Source organism: Odontomachus brunneus, unplaced genomic scaffold (genome assembly GCF_010583005.1).
Source record: "Odontomachus brunneus isolate Ranch 3 - 2012 unplaced genomic scaffold, Obru_v1 Obru_scaffold_023, whole genome shotgun sequence".
Taxonomy (NCBI): domain Eukaryota; kingdom Metazoa; phylum Arthropoda; class Insecta; order Hymenoptera; family Formicidae; genus Odontomachus; species Odontomachus brunneus.
The window spans coordinates 156,709-171,804 of NW_022639473.1; the positions used below are offsets into that span (position 1 = coordinate 156,709).

At 48.7% G+C, this 15,096-nt stretch overlaps 1 protein-coding gene across 4 annotated transcripts in view; it reads right to left on the reverse strand.

The window, feature by feature from the left end:
• LOC116842279 (discoidin domain-containing receptor 2-like) overlaps positions 1-15,096 on the reverse strand; it is a 216,709-nt gene that overhangs the window by 40,670 nt on the left and 160,943 nt on the right. For 3 of the 4 annotated variants that reach the window (XM_032811239.1, XM_032811241.1, XM_032811240.1), the window contains 4 exons: positions 13,151-13,358; positions 11,761-12,312; positions 11,357-11,454; positions 1,994-10,668 (listed from right to left, as the gene is read on the reverse strand). In XM_032811239.1, the coding sequence (XP_032667130.1) occupies positions 10,501-10,668; positions 11,357-11,454; positions 11,761-12,312; positions 13,151-13,358 (1,026 nt within the window). In that variant the 3' untranslated portion in view covers positions 1,994-10,500. Of the gene's footprint in view, positions 1-1,993; positions 10,669-11,356; positions 11,455-11,760; positions 12,313-13,150; positions 13,359-15,096 lie in introns of those variants that run through there. The other variant, XR_004377701.1, reaches the window with a different exon arrangement.

Sequence of the window (15,096 nt, forward strand, 5' to 3'; positions counted from 1 at the left end):
ACTAAATATTTTTTTAATTAAACTTTTAGTTTAGTTGAACTTTTTTAAATTTTAGTTAATTTTTTTAAGTTTCAGTTTAGTTTTTTTGGTTATTTTCGAAATTATGATTTAACTAAAATATGATATTAGTGACATTACACTCGTAATTGTGATTGAATAGAAAAATTCACATTCTTAAACTTAAATCTGAATATCTCATATGAGATAAGTTTTAAGTCATAATTGTTAATACTAAGAGAAAGAGAGAGAATAATGTCCCAAATTGCATGGTTCAAGGAACTATGTTTTAATGCACATACCTTTGAAACGTATCTCATCGGAAATATCGGCGAGAGTAACGGAGATATAGTCGACCCGCTGACGCGGCATCGCAATCTCGCGAAATGGTATTATGCGCGTAAAAAATACATCGGCAAAGTGGTGCTTTTATGCGTCCTGAGCTTTAAGACGCGACCGGCCAGACGAAGTACGAACTCGCTGAAAGAAGAGTGTACACACGAGGAAAAAGAAAGCAGATCGGTGAAATTTCTCTCTCTCTCTCTCTCTCTCTCTCTCTCTCTCTCTCTCTCTCTCTATTCGCCGACTTTACATTACGTTTCCCCAAAAGAAAATGGTTGAAGCCGGCAGGAAGAGATAGATGGTGAGAGGCGCAAGGGGTGGGTCGGACGATGGAGCGTAAAGCAGCGTGTTGAAGGCAAATTAAAGAGGAGCTTGCGAAAAAAGGGAGAAAGGGTGGAAGGGAAGGCGCGCCCGCTCGCGCGGAGTGCCGCTCTCACCCTCGAGTCATTAAAAACGCGGTCGTCGTTCTGGCCATTAGAATGACAAATGACATCGTTGACGGTGCCAAATTAGCACGATGAAAGGACGACAGACACCGCGAAAGCCCGATATGCTCGCGTGCGCCAGTGTAGGTGTGTGCGTGTGCGCGCGTCAGACAGTTTGTAAAATCTCTAAAAGGAAGATTTACCGTCCTCTCTCTCTCTCTTTCATGCGCGCGCGTGCGCTCGCCATTAAAACGGCGACAATCACACCTCTTTGTAAACTAAGTGTAATTCAATTTATAATACGTTCGACTCACCATTGTCATTATCATTAACATCGAGAAATAATACAACACGCGGTGATGCCGCGGCCAATTCTGTCTGATCGAATCGGAATTCCGAGAGAAAGGAGACGTGACGATCGAACTACAGTCAAGTCTCCTATCTGCCTCTTTGTGCTTTTGCTCCTTACTTTAGACCGGAATCGTATTTGGAAGTTACTTTAAGCTTATTTCCGAATCTCCTCCCCTTTATAAAAATATTCCTAAATTAAATTGGAATTTATATTCCGCCTACTTTTTTCTTTTCTTAGCATCACGTTTTCGTATATTGCTGGTGAATAAGAGAAAAGGCAATTTCCTTCCTTTCTTCTGTTTGAAAATTTTTTTAACATTTTCCTATTCCATTTATTTATTTTCTTGTTTTCACTTCTGCTGTCATCTTTTTTTTCCATAATTCTGCTTAGTTTATCGTACCAAAAGAGATATACATTTCTAGAAGTAAATAATTAATAAAAAATTTCGAATATTCCCCGTCTCCCCGAGTCGGGGCAGGATTGAAGTGTTTAGTTTCGCAATTTTCGGGATGTTAGAGACGCGAGTCGCTCCGTGGGCCAACTAATAAACCGGTCCAGCGGGGGTGGACTTGGCCGTTTGCTCGGCCGGCGCTCAATGTTGCGTACTTTCGATGTATATTCACTTATTAAGATTAAAGAGTATTTATAGAACCTCCGGAGGTTTCCCATTAAGTAAGCGTGCACTAGTCATTGGATTATTTCATAATTACCTGAATAATCGGCTGGCCGCTGGAAATTCTTCATCGACTACCGCTGCTCTTCTTCGCCGTGACGTTGAGTCGCGACAATCGCAAATAATGCAATTTTAATGACCTGCCGGTTGCGGCAATCGGATTTAACGGTCGACTCGATGCGGCTATTACAAATACGCGACCCCGTAACGCGATGGGATTACGTCATTACAGAGATTATGTTTTTCCGCCCGCGCAGGAGAGAAAGGACATTTCGCTGTGAGACGGGAGAGGGGGGAGGATATTGCAAAACGGACTGAAACGACAGGATTTCGTGAAATTCTCGTTTTCGCTTCGCTAAAAGTTTTATTTCGCCCGTCGCGCCCTTTAGGCCCGACGTGTCTCTCTGTACGTGTATGAATGTATATGTATGTTGTGTGTGTGTGTGTGTGTGTAGTCTTGTTGTGTGCGTGTATGCACACGTGTCTCGTGTCACAGTGTGATTGTAAAATGTACGCGTTACACCTCGATGTTCGCAGTCGCTTACACGTAAGTATGTATGTGTATGTGTGTGTGTGTGTGTTCGCAATTAATACAATATAATATGTATAGTTTTGTTACTTTTTTTGTTTCTTTATCTATTTCGGTAGCATACAAAAGGATACAGGCACACAAATATCAAATATGCATTCGGTACTCGTTTATGCTATTGATCAATATAATTACACTCACAATGTGGTGGTACCGCCCCTCTGTGCTCGCTCGCTCGCTCGCTCTCTCTCTCTCTCTCTTTCTCTCTCTCTTGCTCGTTCTCGCGCTTGTCTCACATTACGCTAATATGATACAGATATATACAGAATGTGTTCGCTCGCGCGCTCCAGCGCGCATCTGCGGGCGCATATTTATAATAGGTTTACATATACGCGTATGTATAAATTACAGTCGCTATGTACATCGAGAGAGAGAAAGAGAGAGGGAGATTATACGGCGTGCGTACGTTAATACCCATCCGGGTGGCGGAGAGTTTTCCTACGCTATCGCTTGTGCTAAATCTATGATAAACCATCGTCGCCATCGCCGTCGTCGCCACCGCCATCGTCGTCGTCGTCGTCGTCGACGACGACGACGACGACGACAAACCTGCGCGCCGCGTTAGCTTTTGCCATTATCGCTCTCTCGCGATCGATCTCGCGTGCGCTCTCAATGAGTCCGCGACACATCAGGTTGTTAGTCAGCTAATTCCTCGCGCCGGAAATCACTCTGTCACGCGCGTCGATCGCGGTTCGTTCCGACTCGGGTCCAACGGTAATCCAGCGCGAGTCAAATCGCGGAATCAACCGCGACAAATGATAACGCCGGTTAACGTAACGAGGCAGGAAGTTAGACAGAGAAAGGGAGAAAGAGAGAGAAAGGGGAGGAGGGTAGAAGCCGTATTGTAAATCGAGATTTAACGAAACAGCCGTTCTCTCGCTGGCTGTCTACGATAATTAATAGGAAGGCAGTTCTCTCTTTCTCGCACCCTCCTCCCTTCATCTATTAAGTCGGTGAACAAGATTTGTCATTTTTCTGTTAAATTTTCGTGGGAGGTTTGGTATTAAAAGCAAAATACAAAAATCTAGTTAGTCTAAAAAAATATTTAGTTAATGTTGTTAATTTTATTCAAGCGCTCAATATTCAAAATAAAAAAGAAACTTATTAAATATTCAAGATTGAATTTTATTCGATGTTCAGAATAATAGAAAAACATATTATATTATATTAAAAGTATCAAATAATAAGTGAAATAGTAAGTCTGAAAGTAAGATGAAAATTTCGACACGGGAAAGCTTAAATTCGACACAAGTGATTCTGCATTGTAGAAAAGATTTGGCGAATCTTACTCATCAACTCAAAATACCCTGACGCGACACCATAATCGATATCCGGCGATTCGTAACGTAACACCCGCACGTATAACGCGCATAACGCGGCTCCAAGACTTGGTCGATTAATTCAAGACCTGGAGGTTACCCGGTCTCTCTCCCTTTCTCTTTCTTTCTCATTTCTCTTTGTTTTTTTTTCCATCCTGCTCGTAGAGACGCGCGCGTGTACGCACTCTCACGTGTCGTCCTGTAAAGGATGAGCTGGTCCCCGGCGCTTTCCGTCGCTCTGGGCCGCGAGCTTCTTCCCGCATTTCTCATGTCAGACGGGAAAAAGGGTTGCACGTGTGATTTATGCGGGGCGAGGGGGGAGAGGGGAAGAGAGATAGGGCGAGAGAGGGGGGAACTTTCCCCCGTGTGTGCCAGCGCATTGTGCACACGGCTACGTAGCGATGCAGAGCCGATCGCGTCGTCGTGTCGTATCGCGGTTATATCGGTGGACCGCACCGCGCGGCTCTCTCCTCTCGCCTCTGGCCTCGACGGAAGAGGAGAACTTACGACTTCGCGTAGAGAGGAGCATCGGGTGCAAGGGACTCGTATGCGCGAGAGACAGCGCGAACGAGACGCGCGGCGTTATCTCGCGATAGGTGCGAGAGTGTGCGCGCGCGTAGCGATAGGAATTTAGCAGTGCGCGCGTACGAATCCGCCCTTCGCACCTGGAGGATTATTAACGTGTCTCGCTTCGCTCGACAGGGATAACTCAAAATTACGACCGTGTCCAATCTCAGTCGGCCGGCCGGTCGGCTCCTAGTCGGTGGATAATGGCGTCCGGTTCTCCGTCGTCTCGAACTAGTTCCTGCGGCCAGTTGGTGCCCAGTACTACACTCCGTTATTTACGTCTTCGAGGAGTGTCTTTGTGTCGCGGAGGCGAAAGCTCTCGAAAACTCCGCGACGATCTCGCGAGCTCGTCGCATTGTCTCGTCGCTGTCGGTCTCGTGGTCGCGCCTCGCTTCCGTGCTCTTGGTCCGAGTAGAAATAGAACGGAGTAAAAATCTATCTTTACTCGCGCGGGGGAGAGCGGGTACTCAGAGCGCAGGGGAGGAGTGTAGTCGAGGATGCTCCTTGAGGTGAGAGAACGTCGCGAGTGAGGACGACGAGCGAGAGAAGGAAGGAAGAAGCGCGAGCAAGTTGCACGGTCGAATGAAATGTTGATGAGTCAGCGTAAGAACGGAACAAAGAGTGCGGCTAGAAGTGGCCCAGATTCATGGCCCAAAGTTTTCAGATCATTTTGGGCTTAAAAGAAAGTTTATAGTGCGTAGATTGCGTGTAAATATGCAAGGTCATTGTGATCGGACTTCAGGTTCCAGAGATATGGCCCATTGGAAATGCTACTTTCAATTTCCAAATGGCGCCGTGCTTTCGCGAGAGAAAAGCGTAGTTTCTTTTGAATTAGATCGATCTGTATTGTCAGTGAAGATCAAAGAGATACAAAAGCGTTTGGCGCGTAATAACCGCGGTTTTAACGCGGGAAGCACTGGCGCCACCTGGTGAAACAGGAATCTTTAATATCTTCAATAGGCCATATCTCTGTAACCTGAGGTCCGAGCACTTTGGCGCTTGCATATTTATAATCTACGCACCGTGAACTTTATTTTGAGTCCAAAATATCAGAACTTTTTAGCCATCTGGACGAATGCCTTGTAGGCACTTGGTCGCACTCTTCACGGATGATTCCGGCGGACGATCGTGCCGTCGCAGCGGGTGAGATTCAAATTCGCGTATCTCACTGGAGACAAATGTGACAAGTAACGACTATTAATATAGGTCTAAATTCAGATCCGAGTTATCTCGCGCGAGGCAAGCTTCAAGTAGCGACTATTAATACAGGTCTCAGATGTCTCACGAGCAGACACGAGAGTGTCTCACCTCGTCATCCGTATCTCTCCTCCCTTCTCGTTCCGCGGCCAGGATCCTCCTCGGGATCCTTCGTTTTTCTCCCTGCTCTGCAGAAGCCAACTTTCCGCGATCTCCCTCGCGCTTCTCAGATATCACAGCGACGTGAGTCGCACGTTGGGCGCTTGCTCGCTCGCCTCAAATTGACGATTACTGTCGGCAACGGGAACGGCGTTCGTCGAGGTGCTTGGCGAATTTTCCGCGTAGCGCGACGCGATAGCGCGAATCGGCGAGTCGATCACGGCGCCGTCGAGCGAGAAAATTTTCGAGAGTCGACGACGAAGACGGCGACGAGGAGGAAGAAGCTCGGCGAATGACGCCGACGTGTCGATCTCTCCGCCGCTTCTCCCGAAGAGAACGACGAAGAGGAGATCCGAGAAGAAGCTTTTTATCCTCTCCTCTCGGAGATCTCCTCTTCTCAGCGCGAGCCGGTCGCTCTGCGGACTCCTGCGCTCTCTTTCTCCTTATTACGATTACGACAACCGCTTGTACATGATACGTCTCCCGCCCCCTAAAAGACGACGATTATTATTGCGACAAAATTATTTGCTCGGTGCCCCCCAACTTAAGGCGCTTGAAGAGAGAGTGTGTGTCGTGTACGAATGTGTGTGTGTGTGTGTGTATCGTGTGTACCGTGTGTGTACGAGGTCCCTAACGGTTAATATTTACATTCGAGAAGCGTTTGAAGCTGTCACTCTTAGTTCCTGGTGGCTTTTTTTACGTTTTCGCTTTTTAATTAATTTAACATCCTACATGGCGACGATATCGATTAAACACTTAAATATACATAGCAATGTTCCGATCGTTGTTAGACGCGCTTGCACGCCGCTCTTGCCGCGAAAGGGCGCGACCTGCGCGGGGATGAAAGTTAGGGGGTGGATGGATGGATGGATGAGTGGGTGGGCAGGCGCTCGATTAAATTTCTCCTCGACGAGGCAGACTGTCTCTCTCTCGCGGCTTAATCGAAAAACCGATACGCTCGCTCGCTCGCGGACATCGGCCGTTCAGGTATTCGGAGTAAAAATAGCGGAACGTCAATCACAAGCATCGCGCGCGCGTGCGCGCACGGCGTATACCGATTTCGGCCGACGCGTGTATGAGAAATCAGGAATGCAACTTGCGGGAGGCCGGGGGGAATGCTTCTCCTTCCACGTCCCATTCGAAGAGCGATTTTCAGAAATTTGAAATTTTTTTTCAAAATTTTGAGCAAGTTGCTGAGGGAACAGAAAAGTGTTCACTCAAAGTGTTCAGATGATAGTACTCGATGAAACAAGCACGCTGCATCCTAATTCCGGAGACCAATTTTTGAAAGTTTGCCAGCCTAAGCAAGCGCCTAAACCGCAAAATCAAACAATGCGTTCTTTGAATTCGTTCCTCGTAAACACGGAAGAAAATATATCAAGATAGTTCGTGTTTACCCTTCGTTGATGTCGAATGATGTCGACTGAAGAAGAATAGTGCGTGGAAATGTTTTCCCCGATCCTGCAAGTCAGTTGCATTTCAGACTTCGTGTTTCCTGAATGTATGTTGCCGCGTTCTCGCATTTCTGCGAAAGAGGGAGGGGTAGAAAAAGAGAGAGAGAGAGCACAGTCCGGTGAAATGAGAGAAAAATTGAGCTTAATAGAACAGGGCCAGGTAATCCAGGAAAGTGCGGCGTCCAATGGATGACCAAATAATCGTACGGGAAACGCTATTTAAGCGGGCGAGCGCGGGTGGTAAAAGCGCCGAACGAGCCTTAAATTTCATGCCGCGTTCCACGTCAGATATTTAAACCGGTAATAAATTTTGCGCGCCACACACAGGTGCGAAGAGAGGGAGAGAGAGGGAGATGGGGGGAAAGAGGAAGAGGCAGAGAAAACGAGTCGTTCGTCGATCTAGCTGAGCGAAGAGAGGAGGGAGCGAGAGAAAGAGAGAGAGCAGTCGCTGCGCTTTACGGCAGCTCTTTCAGAACAAAATTCACGGGAGGAAGGAGGAGAGAAAGAGAGAGTTGCTCTCTTGTCCGCGCAGGGCACGCTTAAGCATATAACGTGTCTATATACGTGTTAGACGCGCGAGAGCCCGGGCTACTTTGCCGTTATATCACAATGTGGTCGAGTTCTTCTCGTGTATCTTGTATATTCGCACACGCGCGCGCGTGCGCGCGGCCGATATACTCGATTATATTTTACCCCCGTGTGTGCTATCGAGAAATTTTCCCTCTTATACCGCGTTTTGCTCGATTTACGTACGTACACATGTAGTTATTGTTGTCTCATCCCTGTATTGTCGGTTCCTTACGCTGGTAAATTCTCGATTTTTTCCTCGTTGCATGAAGGCGATGTCGGTAGAGATAGAGAAATAAAGTTGGGCTTATTAAATCTATCATACGCTTAAAATTCGTCGTCGTACGAGATACGTATATTACCTTTTTGTGTGTGTATATATATATATATATATTTATATATATATATATATATATATATATTTATATATTTATATTCATATTTATATATTTATATATTTATATATTTACTTCTCTCTTGCGTATGTATAATGTCGCGTATGTATGTGTGTGTGTGTATGTGTATATGTACTATGTGTATACATATATATATATATATATATATATATATATATATATATATATAAATTAGAGATTCGTCACAGAGCGCAGTGTGCGACAATAAATAATGCGCGACTGACGCGCGCGCGCAGTCGGGATACTGAATTATTTATGTGACGTCAGTCTTGAGTGAGGCTTGGGATCGAGGCTCGCTACCGTTCTCGCTCTTTTAAATATCGTCACGTCGATCTCTGCAGCGGCTTTTTCTCCCTCCCTTTCGCATTGCCGCGCCTCCCCGGGCCGTCGAACGTCAAGCGCCGCGGCGCCTGACGTTCGATCGAGCGCGCGAATAATTGAAACGCCCGCTTATTCCATCAAGCCGGTAATTAATTATCTTTTCGAGCCGACGTAACGATCGCAGCCATCGGATAAATATCTCATCCGGCCCGCCGCTCGTTTTTCCTGCTTGCTTCGCGCTTCTCTCTCTCTCTCTCTCTCTCTCCCTCTCCCCCTCTCTTCTTCTCGCTTTCTCTCTCACCTCTGGATCGATAGCGAGCTCGATCTCCGTTGCACATGCGCGCCGAACGGACCGAATCGTTAAACGCGACTCTTCCTGGAGATCCGCCCGAAACGCACTTTCGTTGACGAATTTCTTTATGCTGGCGATTCTCGCCCCCGCCGGTTCCGAGGGAGGCAAGCTCCACGGACCGGAAACGGTGACGTCTCAAGTCGCGTCGACTGTTCCTTCTCTCGCGCGCGTATGTCGCGGAGAGTACACGGCGGCGGGAAGGAGAAGGCGCGGGAAATCGAAGAGAGCGCCGCGGGCAACGTTCCGCGGACGGTCCTCGAGAACGACAGCGAGCCGCGACTCTCCACGTCGCGCTGAACCTCGCGGACGAATCTCGGGAAGAGTCGGGGTCTGCGCACGAGGTCACTTTTGCCGTCAAACTGATATGCCAATTGAATATATAGTGTAATTCCGATTGTTACGCGGTGTATTCGCCTATACATATACAATATATTATATACCTATCTCCGTGTAGGAAGTGTAGGTCGAGTATCTCCCTAGAAAAAAGGACCGTGTTCGAGGTCGCCGCGATTACTCTGGTAATGAAACGCTCGCGCGAAAAAATTCATCGATGGCAGTGCTCGTCGAGAAGGGGAGTGAGTTAGCTTCCTCCCCCGTTTTGGACGCGATGGTCGCGATTGCGTTACGCTTCCGCTTCTTCTTCTTTGCGACGCTTCGAAGCTCTCGAGGGGGGGAGAGGAAAAAATATCGTCGTTGTAACCAACAGGATCTCACGCAATCCTGTCCGCCGCGCGGTCGCTCGCAGCCTTCACCCCAAAATGTACAACGCGTCGTTTGCGCCACCACCTGCTCTTTACCTCCTGCATTCTGTTCCTTCTCGTGCAACTCCCTCGAAAATCGCGAATCGCGAAGCTGTGGGATAGAACGCGCCACGAAGCCGCGAAATTTCAAACAGCGAGCGCGCGCGGAATCGAGTTGATTTCATGAAAGATTTTCCTCGAAAATCAAGGCCCATCTCTCGGATGCATACGAAGGTCGAGTGGCAGACTGCAGTCTATTTCTTTCGAGTGAATCATTCCTGAATATCAAGTAGAACTAAGATGATTTAAACTATCCCGGCTAAAAACGATATCAAGTTAAAAGAAAAGCAGCAGTGCCCATGAAAATTTGTTTATCATCATTGCTCCTTTTTGCCCAAATAATGTCCAATTCAGTCAAAATAATCTGGATTATTTCAGCTGAATGTAAAATTATCCGGTTAAAGAAATAGCAACTCCAACGGAAACTGTTTTATCGTCACTGCTCTTTTCCTTGACCGAGTAACATCAAATCCAGCCGAAATAGCCCAGAGCAATCCGGCTGAATCTGACGTTATCTGGTTCAGAAGAACAGCAGTGACGATACAGACAACATTGAACTTGATCTTAAAACTAATTGGAGGCGATCAAGTGTTCAGGCACAATCCCGACCATCCAACAGTCATCATTGACGCGATGACAGAATGACAGGCAAAAAAAGAGGACTGATCTCACTTTCCTCGTCACGATGATGGCGCTCGTTAAGCGTCGATTCCGGTCGCGTTAACGCGATCGCGATTTCGCGAGAGTCTCGAGGAGGAACGCGTGCGCGCGCGCTCCTCAGCGGAGAGCGAGAAGTGGAACAGAATTCTGGAGTCGCGGAAGATCGCTTGCGGTGCTGGAGGGCTCGCTCGATCACGCGATCTCCCTCGTCACTCGCCGTAACGAAGTATCCACCGTACCTTCGATCCATCCGCCGGCTCCTTCTTCTTCTTCTTCCGTTGAGTGTCCCGCGGGCTACGTGGAGCAGCCCTTACGCGTATCTGTGCAAGGAGTGCTCGCGGCGCTTGCTACCTCGGCGCTCACGCTCGCAAACTGGTTCCGGACTCGGTGGATTCGAGTACGTCAGGTTGCTGGAGCCTCGAGGGGGCGGCGCGCTCATGGGGGGCGGCGGCGGCGGGAAAAAGCTCTGCAAGCACGCCTAATGCACCGAAAGAGCGCATCGTGAGACGACACTGCCGCTTTTTCGTATCCGAGTGATGACGTTTCGTGCATAATCCGCGTGGGACTGAGGTATCAGGTTGGCGCGCGCGCGCGATTTGTCGCTGTTCTATAAAATTTTCGCTCGCGGCAAATTGGCGATTCGGCAGATCGCTTTGAAGGGACACAAAGGGATCTCTCTCGTTGGATGTCTGAAAAAAGTACCGCGTCGAGGTCGTTTGTTTTACTCGCGACAACGAGTGATCTCGTTTGCCATTTTATCAGACCTTTCGCGACAACCTGATCCTTGTTCCGTTAACGCTATGGCGAACGAAAAACGTGCATTTTCTGCGGGCTTGCATAGAACTTCGGATGATTTTACAACGTTGCAAACAGTATTGGGATCTTTGAGGGATTTTTCTGTTTCTGTACTTTAATTGAGTAAAGGTAAAAATGCTCGAAGAGAAATCCAATAATCCGATATGGGAGAAATTTGACATCAGTTCAACGCGATTAAAAGAGAAATTTCATGCTTTACTTTTGCACACTCACAGCACAATTTATTGAGCTTTTGACAATTTTACAACGTTGAGACGAATGTAAAAGCACTCGAAAAGAAGTTACAAATCCGTCACAAAAGGGACTTGGACTCGGCTCAACGCGATTGAATAAGGGATTTTGTACCCTACCTTTGCGCTACCCCTGGAGGACGATTTCGAGAACACGCTGTCCTGATCGCTGCTTACGCTAGGCACGGGCATTGGTACTGCATAGTCATAAGTGGCATCTGCACAGCAAAAACATATTGTCCTTTACCATTACTCACACATATTTTATACAGTAATAGTTCAGTCAGGTTGACCCATTTATTGTATTGCGCATTTGACACCATCTATCGTAATCGTCAAAATTCGCCTTGAATTGGCGCAGTTCGAGAAGTAAACGTACGTCAGCTACACTAATTTAATTAATTAACGTGGCGCAGTCGATTCATGGTGGGGCTACTTCGCGTCTCCACTCCAAAACGTTATGGTACGTCCAAGAGGGCTTCTCGCGAAAACTCGCTCTTGTCCGTTCCAAGAGCTCGACTTACCAGACTGTTCGACGTTGTCGTGGAGGTCCTTGTTGTCTATGACGACCGTGCTGTATCCGTAGTACGCCGCGTGCGGGGATTCTCGATACTTGTTCTCGTGGAAGGGCTCCTGGTACTCGTCGAGTCTGACGTCGCCCAGGAGACGATCGTTGAGATCGCGCGGCAAGGTGGTGAGCTTCGTGCCGGCGTACCGGTCGTCGAGCTCCTCGACCCTGTAGGTCATCAGGGAGGGGTCCTTCTCCGTGGTGCCGTAGGCGGATTCCGGCGACAGATGCTGATGATTGCCGGACGGGATCGCACTCTTGGCGCCGAGCGGACTGGCAAAGTTCTTCCGCTGTCGGTGACGCGTGACTATTAGGAATATGGCGACCGCCAGCAGCAGTATCACCGCGGTCAAGATGCCGATGATCACGGCCATGTAAGTCGGATCGTCCTGCTTAGCCACCGGAACTTCGGCCTGCAGCGGATTGTCGCGGGTCGAAGTTCGGTCCCGCGGTCGCGGCGCCTCGGTCGTAGGCGGTGATTCCAGGGTGAAGTTACCGTGAGCGATGTCTGCAACACGATTGAAACACGCGCTCCTGAACACGACAGTTCGTGGCATCGATTCCGACGACGAAACTTTCGTCGTCGGGATAGAGAGTAACGTAACGTAACGACCAGATTGGAGAAGCAGCAGGTTGCGCGCGATCGCGTCGCGAAGGGAATGGCATTGCCCATATCTCAAAAGTAATGCAAATTGGAGATTGATTTGCGTTGCACTTGAAAGTATTTACAAACAATTTGACACCGAGATTCAGAGTCCGGATCGAAGATTATTCTACTTTCAAATGTAAGCCCAACAAACACGATGACGTCAACTGGTGTTCTAACCTATTAACTGGGGAAAATATAATATGGTGCGTTTTGATATTTTTAGTAGTTCAATATTTCTGAAATTAGCATTCCAAGGTTTTTTTTAAGTCACTCTACTCATTGATTAACTTCAAAATTCAAAATGGCAAACGTAATATGACCGACCTAAGATTGAAAAAAATACAATAAGTTTTACAAAAATTTTGAAACTTTGAAGTTTTAAAGATACTCTTTTCAGTTTCGAATTTTGAATTTTTGTGGTCAGAATCGACTATTATTTCTTTAAAATCTTTACTGAACGACGAGATAGAAGACAGATCAGGCATGTTTAATTTATCCAGCGAATTGCGACAAAGTTCGTAGATATTTCAAAGAAGGTTCGCGATCTTTGCGCGGAGAGAAGTCACCCCGCGGTGAGACACGCGTGATTCGAGCGGGTGGTGATGTCGTCGCGATTTACTTGGAGAAAAGCTTTCCACTCGCGAGGATGGGTCGCGCAAGCGAGAGTCTAAACGGTTGCGCAGCCCAAACCACTCACCAGAGTCAAAGGTGATCTCGCTGATCATAATCCAGCGCGAGGCGAAGGCGAACTTGAGCTTGACGAACTTGCCAATCCGGTGGTGCAGCTTGATCGTGACGTTGCGCGAATGCTCGAAGATCCTGTCCTCCATATAGGAATACACGATTGGCTCACCCAAGAAGTGCTCGCCGCCGACGCTGAACGTGATGTTGACCTCCGAGAAGACCTGCGAGACACGCGAAAAACGGGAGAACAGTTAACACCGGTGCGTTTGCACATGCCTACGGCTGTTACTCGAGGCGTCTCGCTATGCTACGCTAAGCGCACCACGCTATTCCGAACTATCGAGCTTGATTACCGCGGACAATTCGATCTATCGGATAAAGCGCGCTTCCGTGTGTGCGCGCGCGCGCGCGTCTATATGCGTGTGTGTAAATGTGTGTGCTCAGAGCCACCGTGCGGAATTAATTTGATCGGAAGCATACCGCAGGTACTCGATTACGCCCGCGTAATCAGTATTATCGCCGTTATTACCATCAGTAACAGATAACTAGTTAACGGCGCGCCGGGATGACATCGACGGTTTCGATAATACGGAGAGTATCTCACGGGTGCGTTCCGTCCTGAGGAATTGGCGGCTCGAAGGGGCGGGTGGAGCGGGAGGGGGTGGAGCGGGGAGACGCGTGGAATGCTAATTTCATCCCTCGAAGGCGCAAGACAATTCAGCGCTGGGGAATCCAAGTCTCGGGAGCCGTGCGAGGCGAACGAACGGGGTACGAAGCGAGGGAGAGAGGGAGAAAAGGAGAGAGATAGCGCGAGTGAACCGAAGCTAAGACAGCGTAGGAGTTAGGGACGAAGATTACAAAGCCGAGATTATCTAACTCCCTTAGACCCAAAGACGGAGGCGTATGGATTTTCGACGTACTGAAGCCTACCGCCCGCGGATGCGTCGGGAGAATGAGGAAGTCGACGTGGAGGAAGTGGCAGCCGTTGTAGGAAGCCGAGACTCGGAGAAAGACGAGGGTGGGCGGCGAGGAAGGCCGTAGGAGCGAGCAGAGGTAGCTCTGGCGATGCTTTGAAGCGCTGTCTTTCGGCGAAGACGTGTCCTATCCGCGCGAGTACGCGCGCGCGCGCTTGTTAATAGGAGAGGTCGTTTTAGGGGTAGCTCCTGCCACTCCGCAGCCCCATTCGCCGAACTGCCGACTTGCCAGACTGTCGGTATTGTATTTGAATACGTGGCGTATCTGCTCTCGAGCGTCGTTGCTCGTTGCCATTGTACGCGCGCCGGAGCAGAGAGAGAGAGAGAGAGAGAGGGATGGAAGAGGGTACAGCATCAGCATCCCGCTCTATCTCCCGATGCCCGTTCTCCGTGGAAACCTCTCGGGTCTTCATCTCCTTTCGTCCCTGTTCCGCGAACCTTCTCACCCTCTCGCTCCTGTTCCGATGACCTCCCCCGCGACGAGTCACCACCTCGTGGCTGCGTCGTCCTCAGCCTCGAGACTGCCTCTCATCGCCAGTCTGCCCCTTGGTTCTCCTCGCTCGATCGCGAACGCACAATCGCGCTCGAGCCGGGTAATGAGGCGCTCTATTCAAATAAATCTTGATACCGGCGGGAGAATGTTTCGGTGCCTATTATATACGAGGTGGAGAGGGGGACGAGATTGCCGCGCGCGCGTTTGCTGGATACGACGGTGGAGTGAATTTTCGCGGCTGCTAACCCAGCGCGCGTGTTGAGTTTCGTAACTTGGCGTAATCGGCCGCGCGAGCTACGAGGATCACGTAAGCGACGACACCGCGGGTATTAATTATCTTCGTGCGGTCTTACAACGACGAGGATGTGTGCGATGTAATGATGATGAGAGAGGGTCAAGGAAGGGTTGCGATCCCACGTCGATCGACGTTAATTCTCTCCGCGTTGGAATGCACAATCAGCGGGAGAGAAAAGAGAGAAGTGGCGATCTTTA